Source organism: Poecilia formosa, unplaced genomic scaffold (genome assembly GCF_000485575.1).
Source record: "Poecilia formosa unplaced genomic scaffold, Poecilia_formosa-5.1.2 Scaffold1, whole genome shotgun sequence".
NCBI lineage: Eukaryota > Metazoa > Chordata > Actinopteri > Cyprinodontiformes > Poeciliidae > Poecilia > Poecilia formosa.
The window spans coordinates 5,931,924-5,953,622 of record NW_006799940.1 but is presented as its reverse complement, the minus strand read 5'-3'; the positions used below and the strand labels follow the sequence as shown (position 1 = coordinate 5,953,622).

Here is a 21,699-nt window from a genome sequence, read left to right as displayed (position 1 = left end):
TCAGTATGGAGTCCAGAAACCATGTCGAAGTCAGCATTTGTAAGGTTTGATTACAAAGCTTCGAAGAACAGAAGTTGTTTATCTTTCCCCAGTTTTGGCTTCACGTACAAGTCTTATATGTCTAGGCTAGCAGATAGTTTATTTTGCAGTAATGCAGTAGAGATGCAGACTGATGTTAGCTGACATGGTTTACTTCCAAAGCCTGCACTAAGAGGAAAAAGGCGAACAGGAAAAATGTGGGCTCCAGTGAAGCATTTAATATGAAAACACTGTAAACGAGAGTAGGAGTTTATAGTGCCGTGAGACAACATTGTTGTAGATTTCTACTATTAATAATTAACTGGATCAAAAACTTAATTAAAAAAAATTGTAAGGGGAGTAGTGAGTTTTTTTTGCAGTGTATACAAATATAAAGTATTTCTTGTCATTTTTCAGTTTTAATATTGTGTGTTATTTTATGTCTTATCCTGTATTCATTTTATCTGCAGTAAACGTTTCATTTAGTATAAATCCAGTTTAGCTGAAGGTAATCGAAGGGGACTGCAGACCAAGACAGCTTCTTCTTAAAACAACTCCAAACTCTAAAACATTATAGTAGTTTAAGGGAAACCAGTTCAACATACTTTTATCATGTCTGCAGGTGATTATTTACATTAAAAAGTAGCAAGGAGGCAGTTCAGCACAAATTATCTTCCTGTTTGAAACACATACTGAGAGCAGAACATGAAAAACATCCGTGCTAATAAAAATATAGTGTCAAAATGTGACTTAAAATCATAGTTTTTTTGTACATAATTTTCTTTTTCCAGACCGTAACTCTGACTAAAACTGCTTTACATTTCATTTTTAGTATGTTTCGCACAGGAAGATCATTGGTTGCACACCACCTCCTGTTTCAAATAAACTTGTCTTGTTTGATTTCCTGTGTAAAAAAGAAAAAAAAAAAAAAACGAACACTAGTTCTTGGTGTACATAGCTGCCTACTGGAAGTGAAAAGAAAAATTATGCTTTAAAGGTCCATTAATTGTTGTCTGCACAAATTATTTTAATGTTTTTGGAAGCAGAGTTGGTTTTAAATAATAGCTGTCTGCTTTGGACTTTGGACTTAAAAGAATCTCACTTAAATTTGAGAACAGGTGGTCTCTTGTTCTAAAATTTTTTTTTTTTTTTTGCCTTGTCCACAGGTGAGGATGCAGCCCCGTTGCCTGGGAGACACACGTGTCAGGACCAGGAAGTGTGAGAGAGAAAGATGAAATGAGAGAGGATGTTCTGTGGTGACACCTATGACTGAACCTCGCCCATCCTGCTCAGAGAGACTGAGAAACAGCTCCTCCTGTCTCTCCTCCCACCTGTCCTCTGACTCTCCCCTGCAGCCCTGTCACAGCTCCATGACGGCCCACTGCACCCTCACTCACCTTAACACCCATGCATGTCCGGTCCCTCAGAAACATCCTGTTTGGCTTGTTATCACACCTTCACTGACTTTCTCATTGCCCCTGCTGCAAACTGGTGGAGAGGAGTTGAAGTGTTTTGTATGCAGGAGTGTGAATTTTTATGTGTATAGTAGCAGTGGTGTGAGAAGGTGAAAAGATGGGTGATTATTATCATGTATATTGTATTTATATCTTGATTATTCATTCATTCACAACATACGTGTCTTATTTCTACTTTTTATTTTGCCTCATTTTGTTTATCGTAAGGACTTCACATTATGCTGTCGTGCAACAGGTTTTTTTTTTTTTTTTTNAGATGGGTGATTATTATCATGTATATTGTATTTATATCTTGATTATTCATTCATTCACAACATACGTGTCTTATTTCTACTTTTTATTTTGCCTCGTTTTGTTTATCGTAAGGACTTCACATTATGCTGTTGTGCAACAGGTTTTTTTTTTTTGCTTTGTTTTAAACTTGATGCGGACAAGTCTTAAAATTTCTCATAAACTGCATCCGGCTGAATAATGATATACATATAAAAAAAACAGTTGCATACAAGAAAATTATTTCAAGGCTTTGTAGGTAAATATAACTCAGTCATGGTACAAGTGTTATTCCACAGGCAGAGGAGCAGAGATTAAAATAACTACTAAAAATGGACCACGTGCTTGGATTTATCACATTGTGTGTTTTCACTCTGCATCCCCACTTAATATTTCATGAGATTCATGTACGTAAGACAAATTCACTGCCTGATATACTGTGAAAAGACATTGTCACACATTGTTTAATGTGATAATAAAATACTATGACAACACTTTAAGCATATAATGTGGCAGAAGTATTTGCTGTGTTACAAAGAATACACACGTGCCAGTTTTTAACACTGGTCCGACAAAACACAAAGCATTTCATGTGTATGGTGTTCAATGTTTCCTGATTGATTACTTCTTCACTTTCTGTGCAGAAACACAGAAAGCGCATATGTTTTTCACCATTTTCTTATGGAAAAAAAAACAAACAAACAAAACCTTTACACCCTTTAATCCTTGACTTCTTGGGAGTCACGTTGAAGGTGAGCTAGTTCTGCACAACGTTGTGTTCTTCACCAAGCACTATGGCTCAGGTTCATTAAAACTGGCACCAGGGAGGACACAAACAGAGCGAGGGATGATTTAGAAAGGCACAAACTTCATGGTACCAGGAATAAATACTAAAGCTAATTTTTTTCCCGTTAATCTAAAAGCCAAATTTAGTTAGGATTAATCAGGGAGCCATGGTCTTTCCATTGATCACAGGACTAGGACACCAGTTGCATCCAATTAGCTTCCCAAAGTATCCACACAAGCTACTTTGAGTCAGGCATTGCATCTCCATTGTAAAAGGACGCCTCAAGAATAGTCCAGCAACTAGACTGTACCACCAAAGCCGCTTATTTCTGATTAACTTTAGAAGAATAGCACCAGGTCAGTCATGTAGAGGTGCTTCTATAATCAGTGAAATTTAATTTAGTAGCTTATATAAGCTAGCAGTGCTAAAAGCTCGCATTTCTTTCAGCTTTAAGTTAAAATATGTGGACATTTGTGCCACAGTTTAGGTGCCAATCTTGTGTGTAAAAGATCTATATTTGCTTTATTTTAAAAAAAAAAGAAAGGAATAATGATTAGAGAATGCTAGAAAACTAAAGACTTGCATTTGTTGCAGAAGATCAGCATCTAGAGCCTACCCTACCCATCTTAAGCCCTCCGTTCTGTTTGTAACCCACAATAACTGTGAACCTGATAACATTTGTACAAATTGTATACCTCCTGTATGTACCTAAATAATATTGTTGTAATATTAATATTAACAAATAACCTGCAGCCATTTAGCAAAAGTTTAATGTAGCATGGTCATAGTTGTCTTTTATATTTTCCAAGCTGTTAATAGTGAGGATTCAGAAACTTGTCTATATTTCATTCAATAAAGGTAGAGAAAATGTGTCTGGATTCTTTATTGCTTCTTGAATTAGACATGCATTTTACAACAATTACTCATTTGCAACTCAACTGGCAAGTTGGCAGTCACGACACAAAACCACTATTATGTAAAGACGTGTTTTTATTCTTTCTTCATGGCCAAAAAACGTTTCAAACAGATAAAATTACATTCCTGAGAACACAGAATCGTCACAGTAGATGTCAAATGGGCACCAGGAAGAGGTTTACATTGCATACTCTTTACAATAGTCCCAAACTATTTATCTAATGACCAACAGCTTGACAGTGAAGTCAAACTTCTCAACTTCCTGAGATGTTTGGCTGTTTAGTAAAAGATCGAGCACAGACATTAATTTTGAAAATGAACATGGAGAATTTCCAATGACGTGTGCATATTTCAGTGGATCATTTGTTTGGAAAATTAAGGGACAGAAGTATTGAAATTTGATCAGTTTCGAAATGAGCAAAATCACTGCCAGCTCGCAAGTGAAGGAAAAAAAATATTCAGATTCATGGTAAAATAGAAACAGCTGGTGAACTATCACTGTTCATTTTTGACGGTTTCCTTCTCTTTCAACCTGAGCGGACAGTAAAAGAAAACAGCGCCATCTAGCTACAGACTGCGTGAACTGCATCACATTTCAATCCTGCAAACTTTAGATTTCTAGCATTAGAATAGGGGATAAAGAAATTATCAAAGCTATTACAACGAGAATGACCACATTAAGTATTATAATTAAACATTATTCAAGCAGGACATTTAAAATTATTTCCTGTTAATTAAACATGTCTTTGTGTGTTTTAATTTACACATACATTTCACCAGTATCACTATGAGAGTTGCTGAATCAAAGAGAAGGAAAATAGCTCTCTTTTTTTTTTAAGAAATTTCAATATATATATATATATAGAGAGAGAATTAATTATTTTAATATGAAACATTGTAATATGAATGAATGGGAAGCTCAAAGCCAGTCTAGTTACTGGAGTAAAGATCAAATTTTGCAGAAATTTATAATATAAAGAAAAAAAAGGTACAATATTTTAAGTAAGAGGGAAAAATTAACTCTTTGGCAGCTTTAGATTATCTGCATACATATGAAATAATGTTAAAAAATTATACCCAATATATTAATGTGAGCTTCTCATTTATTCAACATGTATAAAAAAAACTCTAATTCTAGTCATCAGTAGCACAAGAACTGATATGGAAGATCAATAAAACACATTTTATATTCCAACAAAACATGTGTAAACCACCTTGTTCTTTGAGATGTGACTTCCAGTCCAGATAGCTGAAATAATCAGGCCTCTACAAAGTTTTTCTAAAAGTTGCAACCTTCTATCACACTTTTATTCTCGTATGGGCAGAAACTAAAAACATACAAACACAAAAAACAAAAAAAAAACAAAAAAAAAAACGTTAAAATATAGAAGAAACTATTTCCCTTTTAGCACAACAAATATCCTTTAGCACACATTTGGCAAGACTTTGAAAAACCTCCTTAACAATTCAACACAAGTTTATTCAATATCCTTCACATGTTAAGATTTTGGAAGCGATCAGTCCACTAGTCATCTTACATCTTTTCAAATATATTGTCATTTTATGAATATAGCGCTGTGTATAAAATTAGAAAAACATCAAATAAACTTTAAAAGGGATCCAGAAATAGATTCAAATTAATTATATGAAAACACACATGATTTAAAATATTCTACAGCCTCAAATTGAGGGTCTGGATGGAACATGTTGCTACAGTGTTAGTAACCAAAGAGTTATATAATACATAACAAGGCTGGCAAATGTGAAGAAAACAAACAAAAGTGGCATAAATTTAGACAACGCGAGCCTGTTTCTCCGTCTGGTGTGACAAGGAATAAAAGACAGGAGCGGTAATCCCACTAAGACACCACTAAACACAGAGGCATACACACACGTAGCCGTGTGCTGGGGAAGATGCGGTGAATGGTCGTTGCGTCACATAAACATATTTATTCTGTTCAGCCGACATCAGAGGATGGAAGACGGACACTGAGAGTCGGTTCAAATACAGCGAGCACAGATTGTCTCTGGTCTGTGTGCTTGCAGCTGCCAGTTTATGTCTAGATTTCTGCCCATGTGGAAATTCCCTGCAGTAGCAGAGGAGTTATCAGCGTTTTGCAACTCTTGATGTCTAACAACTCTAGACGGCCTCATCTTCCTCTTCCAATGTCAAAAAGCGCAGACAGCTGCACGCAAAGAGTTTATTACAGCATAACAAATCAGTGTTTTATTGTTGGTTAACCCAAAGCCTTTCAGTGAAATGTGTGTGTGTGTAATTTTTATGATTGTATCGAGAGAAATCTTTATAATTAGCACTCTTAGGGTCTACACATTTAAAGCACTTTATCATGAAATAAAGGTTAAGAATATCTAGCAAACATACCCTGACAAATTTTTCTTTAGCTTACCTATTTTAACCATAATTTAGATGGCAAACATGTTAAACAGTTCGGCTGCTATTCTACGAGGATCTCCTCAGTCTTTATCGGTTCTGGTGGGGTGCCAGAGTTGGACAAATCAGAGCCTTCATCTTTGGAGACATCTTCTTGCTGCAGCAGCATGCCTGCACCTGCGCTTCCCGGCAGTCCTGCTAATCCCCCTTGGGAGAAGCACAGGTGTTTGATCACCTCAGCGGGGCTGGAGAAGGTCGTCGCACAAATGTTGCATTTGTAAGGCTTCGAGGAGCCCAAGAACATGGCCTCCATCTGGTTGCTGTCTTCCCCTGCAGCGCAGAGCTCCATGCTCTGCCGGTCCACCATGGTGTAGGTGTCGGCGCCCTGGTTCAGGCAGACGTGGCGGGCGGCTTGGTTGGCACGGCAAAAGCTCTTCCCGCACGCACTGCACTTGAAGGGCTTCCCCGTGTGGATGTACATGTGCTCGCGCCAGTGGCTCTTCTGAATGAACTTGCGTCCGCACGTGGAGCACTCGTACTTCCTGCGCTTCACTTCGCGGTCCAGGTCGGCGTTCTCCAGGTTGTCGATGTCCGCGATGTCCGACGGAGGCGGGGTGTCTGCCTGGGAGCTCAACCCTCCCACCCCCCACGTGGAGGTGGACACCTCTGCTTGGGGAGAGTCAGAGTTGGTGCCTGAGACGGGAGTTTGTTCGTTGTCGCTGATGATCTCCACAGCTGTGGCCGAGGCGCTCGAGCCGGCCTTGATTCCTTTAGAAGCCCCCTCTGCCAACATGCTGTTCTCTCTGATCACAGCGGGCGACGGCGGCGCCTTGCTGGGCTCCGCCGCCGCCTGCTGGAGAGCCTGTGTGTGGTGCAGGAGATGTTCTCTCAGCAGACTTCTCTGGGTGAATCTGCTCTTGCAGAGGTGGCACGAGTAATACTTCCTGAAGGAGGAACTTCTCTTCATTATGCTCGGCTTTACATGGAGGATCGCAGTGGCGGAGGAACCATCTGCGCTCAGAACGTCCATTGCCCCCTCCTCACCGGATGCCTTCGCGCTGCTGGTTGAGGCCTCGATATCAGGGGGCGATGCAGCTTGCTTGGACAATAGGGCGTTTGTGAACGACACCGTGGCGGGTGAGGACACTTTCCCCTCCGAGTTCAGTTGCTCCAAGTCAAACGGTGAGGAGAGCTGTCGACGAGCCGGTACTCTGGCTGACAGCGCCACCTGCTGGTCGGATATCTGTATGCCGTAGAGCGAGGTGGAGAGGTTGATGCTCTGATCGGGGTGGGAATACACCGACTGGCTGGCCTCCTGCAGGAGCGGATACGCGTGGAGGAATCTGACTCCCTGCTCGAGACGCGCCGGGTCTATCAGCTGGGGGGCGAGCTTGCCTGTGTACATCAGGTTGAGGAGATAGCTGAAGATATCTGGCTGGATGTCAGCGGCCTTCAGACGCACGCAGTCACTGAAACCAAACACATTACAGTGAATAGTGGGAAAGGATTAGAGGTTTTTAACTTAGGGTTGCGGCGACTCAAAAATCTGGGCTGTTATCGATATATTTTATTACTATTGTCGTTGTTGCCAATATCCATTATTATAAATACTTCATGTCCCTCTGTCATTTCGTTTCATCTAATCTTTATTTCACTTGGAAAATCCCCGGGAGATTAAAAATGTCTTTTGCAAGAGAATCCTGAGACTGACAGCGGCACACAGACGCCTTTTGACTCCAGCACTGCTCCTCTGCTTCGATTAAACTCCCCTTAATCCTGCTCTGCATCACTTTCACATGACCGATATTGTCCCTTCTCCCTCATGAAACAAATGGCAACAAGATGGAAATAAACCTTGATTATTAATATTGGCCCAATTTTACTTATCAGAACGAAAATTGACTAATATCGACCGATACTGATGTCAGTGCCGATATATCGTGCATCCCTGTTTTAAATGAAATCATTTTGTCCTAACTCAACAAAAAAAATTAAGTAGTTTTAGCGGAATTTTGTGATTAAAAAAGTGTGGTGTGTATTCAGGTCCTTTTTAGCCTGACATCCCTAAATAAAATATAAAATAAATGCAACCAATTCCTTCACAAGTCAACTTATAAGGTTTAAAAAAAAAAACACTCCGGAGCAGGTGGTTTTACAAACAGCTGACTCAGGCCAGGGTGCATCAACTTCTGTTTTCTATCTTTATACACACAGAGAAGGACCCATTTATTCCTACCTGTCCTGGTGAATAAAGAGCATTCTGAAGTAGTTGGAGAAGGCAGCGAGGACCGCTTTGTGGGCTTTGAAGAAGACGTCTCCAATAGCCACAGTGCAGTCGCACAGGAAGCCAAATTCCCTCTGAGCGTTAAGCTGTTGCAGCAGGATAAGACCATGGTTGGCCAACTCCATTCTTCAACCTGCACAAACACACACAAGAAGCCATAAGTTTCCCGTCAAGCAGCAGACGAGAGGTTGTTGTGACCACAAAGGATCAAGCTGTCAGTGATGATCTAACAACCTCACAAAGGGGAACGTAGCACAGCTGTAAAGAATCACTTAGAGATAATGGAGGCTATATATCTACTCTGTATCAAACAGCAGTAACAGTGAGGAACAAAAGGGGTTTGGTCAAACAAAACACCTTTGTTTGAATTAGTTCATTTAACTGTGAATTCCAGATATCTTTAACCAACAACCTGACTCCTTTATAGTACCATAAATTTTATGCACACGAGTCTTTAACTGACTTCTACTGATAGTCATGAGAATAAAATTGTCATATAAACCAAAAAAAACAAAAAAACAGTAGAGATCAAGCATGGGTCAGTCAAAGATTGTCACAGTATGATGAACTTCAGTAAAATACCAAAATATCACCATATTTAAATACAAAATAGAAAACCACAAAGTATAAAATTATCTAATCGCTTAGGGAGCATTAGCTTTATTTAAAAGCAAAATGAATCAGTTACTTCTACCTATAACATATTAAATACATTTTTAAAGATAAAATGATAATGTTAAATAGATGTATTATTTGATGCATAACAATAAAGAAAAACTATGCTAAACTGATTTGTAGTTTTCCATTGCTTAATGTGTTTATAGGCTGGCTGTCTTTCGACCAGCTGATATGCAGTGCACAGCAACAAGTGGGAAAAGGGGTGCATTCTTTGGACTCTCGCTAAGATGATTAAGATAATTTTTTAAAACCTCGATACTTGATACTAGTAATCAAGCTACAATTAAGACTAATAAGTTCCTTCTGGTGAAAGAGAGATTATCATTAGCTGTGTGACACAAAACATTTAGGAAGAAGTTTAATTAAAAGAAAAATGTGTATGATTAAAAATATAATCTACACAGCTTTGACCATAAACATGCTTTAGAAATTCAACTGAATTTACTTTGATGAAGCACCAATCACTCAAAGTCAGCCTTAAGAGGCATTTCAGAGGTGCCTGCATTCTGCTGACCAATGAGATGAGTTTTGCTGACCCCAAAGGTCAACAAAGGACCCAGAGGGCTCCAGGCCATCACATGATCAGGGTTATGGGTGTCGACACACATTCCAAGGCAGAGCTGGTTCTACCCCCTTCAGAAGAAGTATGAAAACAGCCTATGGGAAGGGTCACTCTCCTTCCACTGACACTTTCTCCCTAACAGCACAAATAAAAAGTCTGGAGACAGACAGCACCAGATACTTCATCGGTGTCGAGTCTTCAAAACGATCAGAAATCTGCCGCAAACCTTCAATCCAAAAAAACCATAAGGTACCATCCACCTGAAAACTTGTGGATTTCCACAGCAACACACACTAAGAAGCTAAAAACTACTGTTCTACTTTTTCTCATTATGAATGCTCCTTCAGGTATATTTAAGCTTGATTAAACAAAAGCATTTAAAGCTTAAAAAAAAAAACTGAAGAAATTACAGATTCTTGATACCATTTGACGCTGTGGTTTATGTTTTAAACTGAACAGCTTAGTAAAAAGATGTATCTATAATAACGTTGACGCAAATATTTTGATCTGTTAGTGCGGACTGACTGAAATCTGATATGATTACTCATCTGCTTAGGGGAGACAACAGAAACCACTTTCAGCAGGTGCAGAAAGCATTTAGCTGGTGGCCCAAGGAGACCACCAGCTAAATACGTGTTGTACAGTACAAATGTTTAAAACGCTGTTTTCACACGTCCTTCTAAACGCTCTGCCTTCAAACCAAACCTTTGTAGAGAATGAAATAAATAGCATGCATACGTTATTTTGGCTTCACAAGACGATAGTAGATATTAATTCAATTACATCACTGATTTTTTCCATTGCTTAGTTTTCTATGGTAGGTGCTTGGTTAGTGTGTCATTTTTAATTATAGTTTGTGTAAAGGTCACAAAGTTTTCTCCTAAAATAAAGATCATATTTCAGTAGCAAGTTGCTATTGCACCAAACAGTACCTCCTGGTTTAAATGACAATCACACTTTGCAGCAATTGAGATTAATCATATCTTAAATAACATTAAATATTAATTTCAAGGTTCTGTCTTAGCACCAGAATGGAGAAAGAAAAGCTTTGATCAGGCACTTAGTTAAAAAGTCGTCTACAGCGGATCTAAGGGCTAAATGATAAAATTACAGACAAATATTGTTTTTCTCATTTGTTATTGCAGAAAGCTTTTGGTCATCTTCTAATTTCTAACTGCAGTATCAAAACAGAAACCACAATCAAAAATGAAATAATGGCTCAGCCATTTGAACAACGCCTCGCAAAAAATATGTCTACCTTTATAACATATTCATATTTGGTTGCGTTAAAACCACAAAAGGCAGTTTATAATTTTGCAATGGCAGGAAACTGATACATGGCTTTCACATTTTTAGCAAAAATAAAAATGATTGTGAAACACGGCAGTGGCAGCATCATGCTGTGAATGTGCTTTTTTTCCCCAAAGGGACAGAGAAGTTGGTAAGAGTTGATGGGAAAATTAACACTGGGAGAAATCCTGTTAGAGAATGAAATAAAGTTGAGATAGGGAAGGGGATTCCAGTGTGACAACATTTCACATTCATTGGGTCTCAGTTCTAGCTGAGCAAAATATTTTTGCCTTTTATTTTGCAGGGCTGTTTACTAATTCTAAAAGGTATTTTTGGGGTTATATTTCATTGTTTTATGGTAGTCTATTACTGAATATTCAGATCAAAGTATATTCATGAGTTAGAACGACCAGACATAAATCAAACTGAGGATCTGTGATACAACTTAAAAATGACTCTTCACAGATATTCCTCATATGACCTAATCGAATCAAGCTACATTTCAAAGAATATTAAAAAATATTTCCGTGATGTGTATACCTGCAAATAACTAATTGAATTATCTTCAGATTTCTGGAAATTGTACCAATTTGTATGTGATCTTTAGTGGACCGATTGGTGCATATTTACATATTACCACATTAGCAGAAAATTTTTGCTTTTGCTCTGCCTATAAGCATTTGATACAGTCTAACATTTACAGAAAAATTAAACAAGTCCATGGCAGACTGTAGGTTAAATGAAAAAATTAACAATAACACTTATACAGCATCCATCCATTCCATATCCCTGCATACCACCAGCAGTCTTTGTCAGAAACTGGTACACCTTGGATTGGTTTGCCAGTGTATCATGACACACATCAAAGGCGAACACGACAAACATCTCTTCACAAACAACCCTAAGGGCAACCTATGAAGCTGGGCTGCCCACAGAGAGACCACGTATTAATAAAGTGAATGTACAAACTACATGCAGAAAGGCCCCGGTGGGGAATCGCACCCAGGGAACTTTGTTGTTCAGAGCAACAGTGCTAACAAGAAAAATTACAACAATACATATATAGTAATACATGAAAAAATAAACAAGCATAAGTTTAAATTTATTCCACATATAAGGGAGAATTGTTAGTCATTACTGACTTAACAGTTTTACTTTAAAACTTTATTTCAGCAACGCATGAGAAACCCCGAGTTAAGCCTAAAAGTCTTTGCAACTGATTTTATTAAAAGTTATATTGTCATTACTGGATTATCAATATATAAACAGTACAAAAGGTTTCTGAAGTCGTGACATATTCATTTTGGGCATATCTGAAACAATTTGTCTAGAAAATAACCAGTATCTTGGGGATTGCTATATGCGCCTGATTACATAATTTATTAGGACTACTGCAGAGTTGCCTTAAATGACACTAGTTTAAATCACATGGTGTAATAAGCTGCCACAATGCCATGTCTTTGCCAACTTGTTTGTAAAGATCTAGCACCGCCCCTGCTGTGATGTAGACACGTGGAACTGTCGCTTCCGTAGTGAGACGTTCGGTTACTCTGAAAATACACAGTGAACCGCCTGAGAGGAAAGCGTGTGAGAAAGGTAAACATGACGCAGGAATAAAACAGTTCTGTCTGGTAAACAAAATATATCAGCAAAATCACACGAAGAATAATCGTGGGGAAGCACATTGAAACAAGAGGACTCCGTCGGTCTCTCGTGGTTGCTAGCGCGAGAAAACGGACACACATGCACGAACACGCGCGCGCGCTCGTAGGAACAGACAGCGCGAGACGCAAGGGGGATGGGGCTGGTCACGAACGCGTTTCTTTTAACTTCCCCGTGACAATTACAGTTAGCCAGAAACAAACCGAACCGCAAAAATAACGAACCAGTGTTAGCTAAACGAACACATATGAATGTACTGCTGGGCAACCGTACTTGCGCTCTGCTGAAATCACCGGAGTTCCTCCGTATCGCCCTTGTTTGTTTGCTACCGGAGACCCAGCCGTCCGTCCTCTCTGCGCTCGCTGCAGCTTCAACTGTGTTCCTTGTAAACGCAGCATTCGTTGGCGGCGGAGGGTCGTCCGTCGGTGTTTTCCGGTTAGGGGTTTTACGTTACAATCACATGACTTGCGAGTGGGGAGAAAGAAGAAAACAGTCAGAGAGAGAGAGTAGGGAGAGATGAGGGAAAAAAGCAGCCGTTGTAAAAATCCGTTGAAGGGGCGGTTGAGTTAACGTTAATTTCCCGCACTGTGTAACCGTCGTGGCACCAAGCCCTGCTAACCATTTTTTCTGTTTCTTTCTCTGACAGCCGGCGAGATCCAACCGCTACAGTCACAGCGTATAGTGGTAACAGCGCCTCAATATAACAATAGAGCGGTGGTAGAATTAATGTCCCAGCTATATCAGATCGTTTTTAAAATTTACATTACAAACTCACTTTTGTCTATATATCATTTATCTATGAATCTATTAAACAAAAATATTAACAGTTATGAAGTTAGGTAAACCAGATAACAGCTTTGATATTTTAGTATTTTCTTCTATACTCAGTTTTTATGTTTTTAAATAGCAAAATCAGCATATGTCGTGTCAGATTTAAATGTTTTCTACAGGTATAAAAATATTGCCTGATATTTAGGATTACAGAGCGTAAATACTTATTTTAAGTTTTAATAGATGGTTAAAGTCCCCTAAATAATAAAAAGTTGTAAGACTATTACTAGACATGTGCCTCTCCAGCTTTTCCTGTCTTTGGGATCTAACTTGCTTGTTCAAAATGTGACCAATTCCGATGTTATTTAATAATGAATAAACCACTAATGCTAAATACCTACAAGTTGTTGATTCTGTTTAACCTTTTTACTACAATCCCATCAGGGCAAATGGAATTTGGCATGCATTTTTGTTGTGATTTCTAAACTGTTATTGCACAGTCATAAACACAGTAATATTAAGTAAATGTGAGAAACTGAAAACTGAAGTTGTTTTAAAAAAAAAGCAGCAGAACTCATCAATCATTGCGTTTTTTTTTCAACCATGACTGTTTATTTATAAAGCACTTTAAAAACAGCAAGACTGACATAGTTGCTGTAAAAAATAATTAAAAGACAAACAAATGTTAATGAATAAAACTTGACACATAACAAAGACACATAAAATAAATACATCATATGTAATAAGTAAAAAAAAGCACAAAAGCAACAGAGAGTAAATAAAAACCAGTCACAATTCTACAGTGCTGTATAATTTTGGTCGTAAAAGGGTTGAAGAGAAACGTTTTAAGTCATTTACCCTCTAGTTAAAAAACTAAATGTGGAACTTTTTTAAAGTAAAATATGTAATAAGGTAAAATATACATTATTAAAAATAACACACAACTAACCCTATGTAAGAACACATCTAAAAGAGGGTATGATGACATAACAAATGAGTACAATTCTTTCACATCCATTTACTTTATTCTAAATTCTAATTTATTTTTATTAGTTTGTTTTTTTTACTTTCAAATGATTCTACAATGTGTTTCCATTGTGAAGTTTGTAAAAGATATGAAACATTACTACATATCAATCAAAATCACAGAAAGTATATGAATATTGATTTGAGCGTTGTTGGTAGTTTTAGTAAATGTGATTTAAAAAGCTTAATTAATACAGACATGATGATTTATTACAAGATGTTCATGTTTCAACATAATCCAAAAATAACTCACACTAATGTGAAAATAGGCAGTGAATATTGAACAATAAAGATACTGACTGCTAAAAACAGTGAAATTACTAACTATGTGGAAAATTCACCTTTTCACTGCAACAGGTTTCAGTAGAGGAAAGGAGTGTCAAAGAACAGAACTTCAGCTAAACCACACATGTTGCCTATTCTGAGGCACAGGAAGTGTAGGAGGACCTTCTCACAACTGCACTTTGGATTTGTGTCAATATTTTGTCATCAGATGTTGTCATCAGTAAGTTGGTTGAGGTTGTCACAATGTAAACAGCCTTTTTCCCCCCCAGGCCTTTAAAGTATTTCTACTTAATAGGAAAAGAACCAGACTAAGCAAGTTCTAGCTTAGTAAAAATGCATGCACTGCAGGAGGAGGTTGGGCGGAGACTCTATGTAAATGGACATGGGTGATACAGGAGGGGGGAGAAAGTCTGTGAAGCAGAACTCATAAGGATCTTTCCAGCTTCTACCCTGCTAATATAAAAAGAGGCAAACAATATCATGCATAGGGCCCTAAAATAAAGTACTATACACGTGTTACAAGCAAAACATTGACAGAGGCCACTAGTGGAGCAGTAGTAGGGGGAAAAGACAGATGAACAAAAGCATGTTTAGTTTGCTGAAAGACCCACAGCAGGGGCTCATTGAAAGAAGCAGATAAACTGTTGTCTATCTTATCACTGGGCCACCTTTCTGTTTTGTCACAAAGGTGAATACATTGTAATCACTAGTTTTAGTTTTGCACGTCTTTGCTCATTCGGCACCTCTTCAATAATTTGTGCTGTTTCTCAGAACAGCTTTTTCTGAAGAGATCCTGACTGGACCTTCACATGACTACCCCACCTCTGATCTCCGTTAAACTGATTTGGCTTGCAGTAATCGATTTTTAAATCAACAACGTATTCTGCAATAAACACTTTTAATGCCACATTTGTGCCAGTGCACAGTTTTCCAGACAGCAAAACCAGCAGGCCTGGTGCATCTGTGCTGAGCTGAAAGCGGCCCGCTTAAACAGGGCTTTTTAACGTGTGCTGCTGCCCTCCCCCTCGTCCTTGGCCTGTTTTAAAACCGGAGTGGTGAGTCACTCCTCTCTCGGTTTAGAAAAACAGATCCGGCCAGGCAGGGCCCCGGCGGGGGGATGGGAGGCCCGTGGTGGATGAACACCGGAGGTGGACGCAGCTGGACTCCTGCTTTCAGGGACCCCAGCATCCTGACGACGGGCCTGCTTGTTCCTATAGTGATCTGAGAGAGGGGGAAAAAAACACGGCCAGGATTAATGGATAGATCTTTGCAGCCTGTAAAATGTGACTGTGGCCAATCACTTGGGTATGTCCTTCAAACTTGGAGGAAGCCCTATCCTGTATCCAGACCTTCAATCCCTCATATGACCTCTTGGCTTAATGCTCTCCCAAGTCTCTATTTTACAGGTTAGGTGTTTTATATCACAACAGGCAGTACAGCACATTTACATTTCTCTTTCAAGTTCCACCAACTCAGTTAAACACAGAGTTACAAGCTAAGATAACTGAATTCACATGTGACATTAACTATATTCTGTCTCTCTTACACAATCATATATTATGCTATTAATATTTAATTGGACTGCTTAACTGAAACTAACTTAAGAATAATTTATTTCCCACTAGATAGCCTCTTAAACCCTCCTATTTTCCCGCCAAAGAGCCCTGGGGAGTGGGGGGTTGTGCTTGGGGGTAGCGTGGGGGGCCCTCTCCCCTTGTTCTTTTTAGAGTTTAACGGCAGTTGGCATCCATTAATTTGACCCCAGGGGGGTTCGAATTCTGGCCTGTTCTGAAAGGGCGAATCAATATCTCCATGACAACTGTCGCTCCAGGCAACCCAGGATGCTCTGGCTGCGTCCGGAAACAACAAACTTGACATGCGCAGTGCGGTAACAATTCCAAAAAGAGACATCCCGAGAGCGAACACATTTTAAAAGAATAACTAAAATACTGTTATGAACGTGAGGGCAACGTCGTCTTTGAAGAAGTGTTGAAGTTGCAGTCTATTTTTTAGCCGCTAGATGGCAGCATCACAACTAACTCAAAACAAACGTAACACTACGACTCTACAGCAATATAAACATGTCAGATTCTTCTTTTTTAAAAATCTGAAGAGAATGATGCTTAGCGTTGTTACTGGTTATGTCTAAAAGACAAGCAAAAAACTTGTTCACAAGTTTCAGTTGGTTACTTCGGCAATGTCCGTGTAAGTGTTGTCAATAAAGTTTACATTTGAATTGCTTACCTCTGCAACAACAATGGCGGCGGGTCAAATTGGCTACGGAGTTCCTTCTTCACTGTCTGCCAAAGTGACGGGGTATGTTGATGGCTAATTGAATGACTTTCTCGTGTGTTTTACAATGTGGGAAAATATAATGATGTATTTAACCAATAGTCATATGATAGCAGAGTCCCAGGCTGTACCGGTGGCTCAATGCTAACACATATCTTGTTTGAGCTACTCCGTGTCTGCGTTTATAGATGAGCATCACATTTAATTAATTCAACTTCAGTATTGGAGATTTGACTTATTATATTAAGTATAAGTATTAATATACTACCAAATAATTAGCCAATTTAATTGTTACCGTCATCTGATGCCAAGGGTAGTTTCAAGACTGCTGGACACCATGTAAGGCAGTCTTGCCCCACAAATTTCACATTTTGAAGAAAGGTTTCACAAATAAAAACAGTTTATTAGTATTCCAGCAGTTTGGGACTATTCTGTCCATGTTTAACACTTTTAAGTGGTATGCTCTCAAGCTGTATCCTTTGTAACCTATTAATTGCACTTTTTTTCAGTTATCACAAATTACAAAACGGTTCAATGAATTGAAAACTGTTTTATAGAATGTCTCTGTATAAAATAATTCTGTCTAGGTTTTACTTGTCTCTGTATTGTGATCTTCAGGCTGGACTGCATGTAAGGTGATTAAGAAGCCCAGAAATATTGTTAAAATCTTTTGGGGCTTCTACAGTTAAATATAGATTTCAAGAACTGAAATTGATTTATAGTCTTACATTAGTCTAGATTAGAAAAAAATGTGTCCAATTTCGATTAAGTGTTGTGGATTAGAGGAGAGTAAATGTAGATGAATGGCTCTTCATTCAGCACCTAATTCTGTGAGTAACTTGTCTTTTTTTTCTTTAGGTCATTTGCTTACTTGACTATAAGAGACAGAATGCCAACCATTTTGACTAAAGCTATAGACACCATACATCGTAACAAAAACAAGTTTTTTGAGGAACATGGTGAGGTAAGAGATGTTTTTGTTCAGTTCATTTTCAATGTTTAATAGGGGTTGTTTTAGAAGTTTATTCTCCTTTGAAAAGGAGGGGATCAGTGCGGAGAAACAAGCAATATCTCTACTGTCTAAGCTGAGGAATGAGCTACAAACCGATAAGCCACTACTGGAATTGATGGACGGCTTGTCAGACACAGAGTCCTGGAACCAGTACATGCAGAGACAGCAGAGACAGCTGGGTGACCAGGAGCTTGTTAGCTGGTTCAAGTCGCCCTGGTTGTATGTGGAGTGCTACATGTACAGGAGAATACAAGAGGCAATCTGGCTGAAGTGAGTAGGATTTACCGTTTTTTTTTTTTTTTTTACATAAGTCTTCTGATCCAAAATGTTGATGTTGGATATGTTCGACAAGCTTCTTTGTCATTAAAGAAGTGTATTTTTAACAAGGTTTTATTTGGAATGGGTATTTTCCCTTGAGACTAAAACCATGTATACACCTTTTTGTTGTGCATTTAGCTATATTTTATTTTATTTTGAAGTAAATTTTCTTTTGATTGTTGTTGTGTTTTTTTTTTTTCAGTCCTCCAATAAACAACTTTGACGTCTTTAACGAGGGAAAGACCCAAAGTTTTTTTGAGTCTCAGCAGGCTGTGATGGCTTTGTGTACTTACCTGGGAGATGTTCAGAAGAGCATGGAGAAGCTATCAGAGAACCAGCTGTCTGAACATTTCAACAAACTGCTCCAGGTCAGTATTTTTAACAGTTAGTATCAAGTGCTCTGCAGAGTAAGGGGAACATACAGGCTTGATTTAACAGAAGAATGAGTCCTATTAGAATATGTAAATGTATGATTATTAAATATTTCGGAAAACGAATGACCAAAAAATAAATGTAACGGTCACCCAGCTTTGAATTAAAACTGCATTTTAACTCACCAAAATATTGTAAATGTGAAGCATATCACTATTTTTTTACACTATTTTATAAATCATTTTAAAATGAAGAAATCTTTTATAACATTAACCTGGTTGTGTTGTTAGAATAGATAAATGTAATAGATCTGTACGGTATTTAGGATATACTGGTAACATAAATACCGTATATAGAAGAGGGGTTTTTTCCCCTACAAAACCCCACTTTTTTTTATCTGGTAAAAATAATGTAACATTGACAAAGAATCACAACAATGAGTGAGAAGAAAAAGGATCACATGGATTTATGGCTTTCTGTTTGACTTCCTCTAGGTTTCTCTCTGGGGGAACAAGTGTGATCTTTCCATCTCTGCTGGTCAAGAGAACTCCCAGAAGGCTAGTCCAATAGATTCCCTCCCCAGCTTACAGTCTTTCATCTTGGTGAATGACTCCAACATGGTATGGTTGACTCTTACTTCGTCAAGAAGGCCGGAGGGGTCAGGGCAAAAAACTGCAGACAGAGTTGACATTGTGCTAGACAATGCTGGCTTTGAGCTGGTGACTGACTTAGTCTTAGCAGATTTTCTGGTGTCTTCGGGCCTCGTGCGTCACATTCATTTTCACGGCAAATGCTTTCCGTGGTTCGTCTCTGATGTCACGGCTAACGACTTCCAGTGGACCATCCGGCAGACCATGGCAGCCAATCATAAGTGGATGAGTAAGAGTGGCTACCAGTGGCAGAGCTATCTCAATGAGGGTATTTGGAGCTATCACGACCATCCTTTCTGGACGCAGCCCCACGAGTTCTGCGACATGGCAGCTGATGCGCCCGACCTGTACGCAACCCTGCAGGAAGCAAACCTGGTGCTATTTAAAGGCGATCTCAACTACAGGAAGCTGACTGGGGACAGGGCCTGGGGCCACACGGTGGATTTCTGTACTGCACTGAGAGGTTTTGAGCCTGCACCGCTATGCAGTTTGAGAACCCTCAAAGCCAATGTGCAGGTCGGTCTGCAGCCGGGACAGGGGGAGAAGCTGAGCACCCAAGACCCATCATGGATGACCAATGGGAAGTACGCTGTTATTCAATTCCACGGCCCAAAGTTGGAGTAGTAAGCATGACCTCAGGATTTGACTGGGACGACTGGACTTTATCAGATTTTACTGTAAGAAAGCATCAAAATTAGGTGCTGCCATTAAGCCATAACGAGACAAAGTTATCAAAGGTTCTTTTTAAGGACTTCAAACTTATTCACGAAATGCACAAGAACAGACTGTATATATCAATGCCATCTAATATGTAAAATGTCATAATTTTTAAACAAATTATAAGTTGAACTACAGCTCCCAATGGTTGTACATTTGTCTACATCGCTAATATCTCACTTTCGGTTTACATTGCAGATAACTTGTGTATCTTACACTTCGAATTAAGTCAAAATGTTTACAGTTTATGCAGAATAGAATAGAAAACCTAAAATTATATTTTGGGTTTATTAAATCTAACCGTAAAGCTGCAACGTTGGTGGTATTAAAATGGTTATTTGTGATTTTTCTTTTTAATTCATCACAAATTGCAAAACAAGAAAATCATTTAACTGATCTAGCACTGTGGAAGGTTTGTTTCCTCAGTTGAATAAATGTTGATGGTAATAAAAGTGGGTATAGGGACGATGTAGGAGTGAGATGACTTTAATGTGCTGTTTCTGTTTTGGAGGTAAAAAACAAATACTCTTTACTAATTGACAAAAATGAATGATCGTGGCTTGAAACTTGGCTGTTAATTAAATGGGTTCCTGGAGCAAAGTGATTATTTTCAGGTCTTATTTAATAAATTAATGCAACAAATATCTTCTCTGTGTTCCTTTACTGAGAACACAAATGAAACGTTGAGCAAATTAAAACTCCCGCTTTCTGGTAGAGAGCAGAATTAATCTATGCATTACGACAGCTTTTCCAACTTCTGAACAAGTCAACCGCAGGCCATCAAACTCCTACAGCAGTGTTTGGAAATGCTGATAATTTTAACCCCGATTCAACAGAACACACAGCTTGAAGAAAGTTCGGTTTTTCCTTCCAGTTTACAGAATATTTTGCCAAATGTCTTTGAGGTCATGGAGATTTTTTTAATCTAATGTGCTGATGTTGATCTGGATTATATTGTGACCTCCTGGATGATTTGTCGATGTACTCTTGGAGTAATTTTGGTAAGTCTGCACTTTCTGAAACATTTAAGTCAATCACCTGGTTCCACTGATCTGACAGTTGGGAGGGGTGAACAAAATGAACTTACTTTTTTCCCCAATGTGTTGTGATCCTTATTGCAATAAAGATATGTGATCAGGATTTAAAAAGTCACTGTATTATTTTTATTGGCAATTACTGATGGGCTTCATCACAGCATATAAGATATTAAAACACTATTATCCAATATGTGACTGTAGTTCACCATGCTGAGTAGTGAAGATTTAGTGTTAAAAATAAAGTGCACTTTAATTGCATTTTTTCATATTTTCAAATAGTTATGTACTGATGCTCTGATGGAACTAACATAAAAAAATAACCGCGATCCTGACCGTAATGTTTGCTATTATGGTGGGTTCTTATAATAATGAAAAATTTCCCAATAATGATTCAGTAATAGCTCTATTTGCAGTAATCTGAGCTGGATGTAGCTAAGGAAATTGACTTCAGTTTTCAAAAAATAAAATGTGGTTAATCATGACTTTAAAAGGGGTGCTATTCATTTTCCACATAGGGCCAGGTTAGTTTGGATAGTCATCTTTTAAAAATGTTTTTTTTTTTTGTATTCACTTTAGTGAGAGAATAAAATGTGTCTAATGATCTGAGACATATCTACAGCATTTTTGCGACAGTTATTTGAAGGGGGGGCAATACTTTCTCACCCCACTGTTTGAATCGATGCAGTTCACATTCAATATTGAGTGTCACATCAGTTTGTTGCTCACCTGTTGACCTTTTACATGGCTGGGTTCAGGTTGGAGACCACTTGACAAAACCGCTGGAAGTTGCTACTAAAATGTGCATCACGATTGATATTCTTTAAAAGATAAAAGGTCTGCTTTGTCAGTGAGACCTTAGATGAAAATAAGTTCAATTACTGCAAGA

General features: G+C 38.5%; 3 protein-coding genes across 5 annotated transcripts in view; 2 read left to right on the top strand and 1 right to left on the bottom strand.

Moving 5' to 3' along the window:
- Window positions 1–1,250, top strand: part of akap12b (A kinase (PRKA) anchor protein 12b) — a 42,582-nt gene extending 41,332 nt beyond the window's left edge. For both annotated transcript variants that reach the window (XM_007547278.2, XM_007547289.2), the window contains one exon: window positions 1,185–1,250. The gene's annotated coding sequence lies outside the window, so the exon portion shown is untranslated. The remainder of the gene's footprint in view (window positions 1–1,184) is intronic.
- Window positions 1,251–1,886: 636 nt separating this feature from the next.
- Window positions 1,887–13,134, bottom strand: zbtb2b (zinc finger and BTB domain containing 2b). The gene is made up of 3 exons (XM_007547267.2): window positions 12,607–13,134; window positions 8,094–8,274; window positions 1,887–7,326 (listed from the first exon to the last, which is right to left on the bottom strand). The coding sequence occupies exons 2-3, from the start codon at window positions 8,264–8,266 to the stop codon at window positions 5,922–5,924; spliced, it is 1,578 nt and encodes a 525-aa protein (XP_007547329.1). The 5' UTR covers window positions 8,267–8,274; window positions 12,607–13,134; the 3' UTR covers window positions 1,887–5,921.
- Window positions 13,135–16,625: 3,491 nt separating this feature from the next.
- Window positions 16,626–20,414, top strand: armt1 (acidic residue methyltransferase 1). 2 transcript variants are annotated; one of them, XM_016669476.1, is made up of 5 exons: window positions 16,626–16,731; window positions 17,566–17,671; window positions 17,793–17,989; window positions 18,240–18,405; window positions 18,904–20,414. In XM_016669476.1, exons 1-5 carry the CDS (start codon window positions 16,673–16,675, stop codon window positions 19,681–19,683), a joined length of 1,308 nt encoding a protein of 435 aa, XP_016524962.1. In that variant the 5' UTR covers window positions 16,626–16,672; the 3' UTR covers window positions 19,684–20,414. The 2 variants fall into 2 exon arrangements, with proteins under 2 accessions (XP_016524962.1, XP_007547309.1); XM_007547247.2 differs by having other exon boundaries at window positions 17,748–17,989.
- The last annotated feature ends 1,285 nt before the right edge of the window (window positions 20,415–21,699 follow it).

Coding starts and splice junctions, on each gene's coding strand:
- zbtb2b (XM_007547267.2), bottom strand. CDS start 8,266: ATGGAGTTGGCCAACCATGGTCTTATCCTGCTGCAACAGCTTAACGCT. Junction 7,327..8,093: donor CTCTTTATTCACCAGGACAG/GTAGGAATAAAT, acceptor GTTTGGTTTCAG/TGACTGCGTGCGTCTGAAGG.
- armt1 (XM_007547247.2), top strand. CDS start 16,673: ATGGCGGCGGGTCAAATTGGCTACGGAGTTCCTTCTTCACTGTCTGCC. Junction 16,732..17,565: donor CTGTCTGCCAAAGTGACGGG/GTATGTTGATGG, acceptor TTTTTTCTTTAG/GTCATTTGCTTACTTGACTA. Junction 17,990..18,239: donor CAAGAGGCAATCTGGCTGAA/GTGAGTAGGATT, acceptor TTTTTTTTTCAG/TCCTCCAATAAACAACTTTG.